The sequence below is a fragment of the Bidens hawaiensis genome, unplaced genomic scaffold (assembly GCF_021521415.1).
Source record: "Bidens hawaiensis isolate Kalapana, Puna unplaced genomic scaffold, B.hawaiensis_p1.1 tig00018346_1, whole genome shotgun sequence".
In the NCBI taxonomy this organism is placed as follows: domain Eukaryota; kingdom Viridiplantae; phylum Streptophyta; class Magnoliopsida; order Asterales; family Asteraceae; genus Bidens; species Bidens hawaiensis.
The window spans coordinates 67,314-68,399 of record NW_027492772.1 but is presented as its reverse complement, the minus strand read 5'-3'; the positions used below and the strand labels follow the sequence as shown (position 1 = coordinate 68,399).

At 38.5% G+C, this 1,086-nt stretch overlaps 1 protein-coding gene across 1 annotated transcript; it reads left to right on the top strand.

Annotated features, from left to right (window-relative positions):
• Window positions 1-213: 213 nt before the first annotated feature.
• Window positions 214-714, top strand: LOC143555837 (uncharacterized). The gene has a single exon (XM_077045316.1). The coding sequence runs from the start codon at window positions 214-216 to the stop codon at window positions 712-714; it is 501 nt and encodes a 166-aa protein (XP_076901431.1).
• Window positions 715-1,086: the final 372 nt, after the last annotated feature.

Genomic DNA, 1,086 nt, shown 5'->3' with positions numbered 1-1,086 from the left:
AGGTCTTAGAAGACGTGTACCCGAGAATGAAGTGCTAGAGATTTTGAAACATGCTCACTTATTGGCATGTGGGGCCCATTTTAGTAGCTCTAAAACGGGGTATAAACTACTTACATGCGGGTTTTATTGGCCAATACTTTTTAAAGATGGTAATGAATATGCTTGACATTGCTTAAATTGTCAAAGAATGGGGGAATATCAAAAAGAAATGAAATGGCTTTACAACCCATCTTGGTGGTTGACATTTTTGATGTTTGGGGCATAGACTTCATGGGCCCGCTGCGAACTCATATGGGTGCTTATACATTCTTGTTGCAGTTGACTATGTGTCAAAGTGGGTTGAGGCGGTTGCAACAAGAACTAATGATCACTCTGTGGTGTGTAAGTTTGCACTTCAAGAACTTCACGTTTGGAAAGTTGTTAAAATGTTTAGGTGTTAATCACCTTATTGCAACGCCTTACCATCTTCAAACGAGTGGCCAAGTTGAAGTTTTCAATAGACAAATTAAGGAAATTTTAATGAAGACGGTTCGGGTCGATAGGAAAGATTGGTCGGTTAAGTTGGATGATGCATTGTGGGAATATCGCACCGTCTACAAGACACCGATTGGTACCACTCCTTATCGGTTGGTGTGTCGAAAGGGTTGTCATTTTCCAATGGAGTTGGCTCACTGGGCATTTTTGGGCAATCAAGAATGTGAATATGGATTATAATGAAACCGGTGAGTTGAGGAAATTGAAGTTGAGCGAGTTAGAGGAAATCCGGGATGAAGCGTATGAATGTGTGATGTGTTGTAAAACACACTTATTTTCCGAACCTTTTTTATCATATTTTAAATGCTTAGTCGTATAATAAATAATAGTTTGGCTTCTTTTTGCATGATCTTACAAAGCTTAATACTTGTTGTAGGTTATGAGTTTTACAAAAGAAAAAAGGTTCGGGTTTTTGAAGACATTGGAGGCCTTTATGATCATGTTTGAAGACTATAACTCAAGGCCCGACCCAAGCCCACAAGATCCAAGCGTTACATGTTATTATATTAAGATAACTAAAAAATAAAAAACCCTAGCTGGCCACTTGTTTTT

Coding starts and splice junctions, on each gene's coding strand:
- LOC143555837 (XM_077045316.1), top strand. CDS start 214: ATGGCTTTACAACCCATCTTGGTGGTTGACATTTTTGATGTTTGGGGC.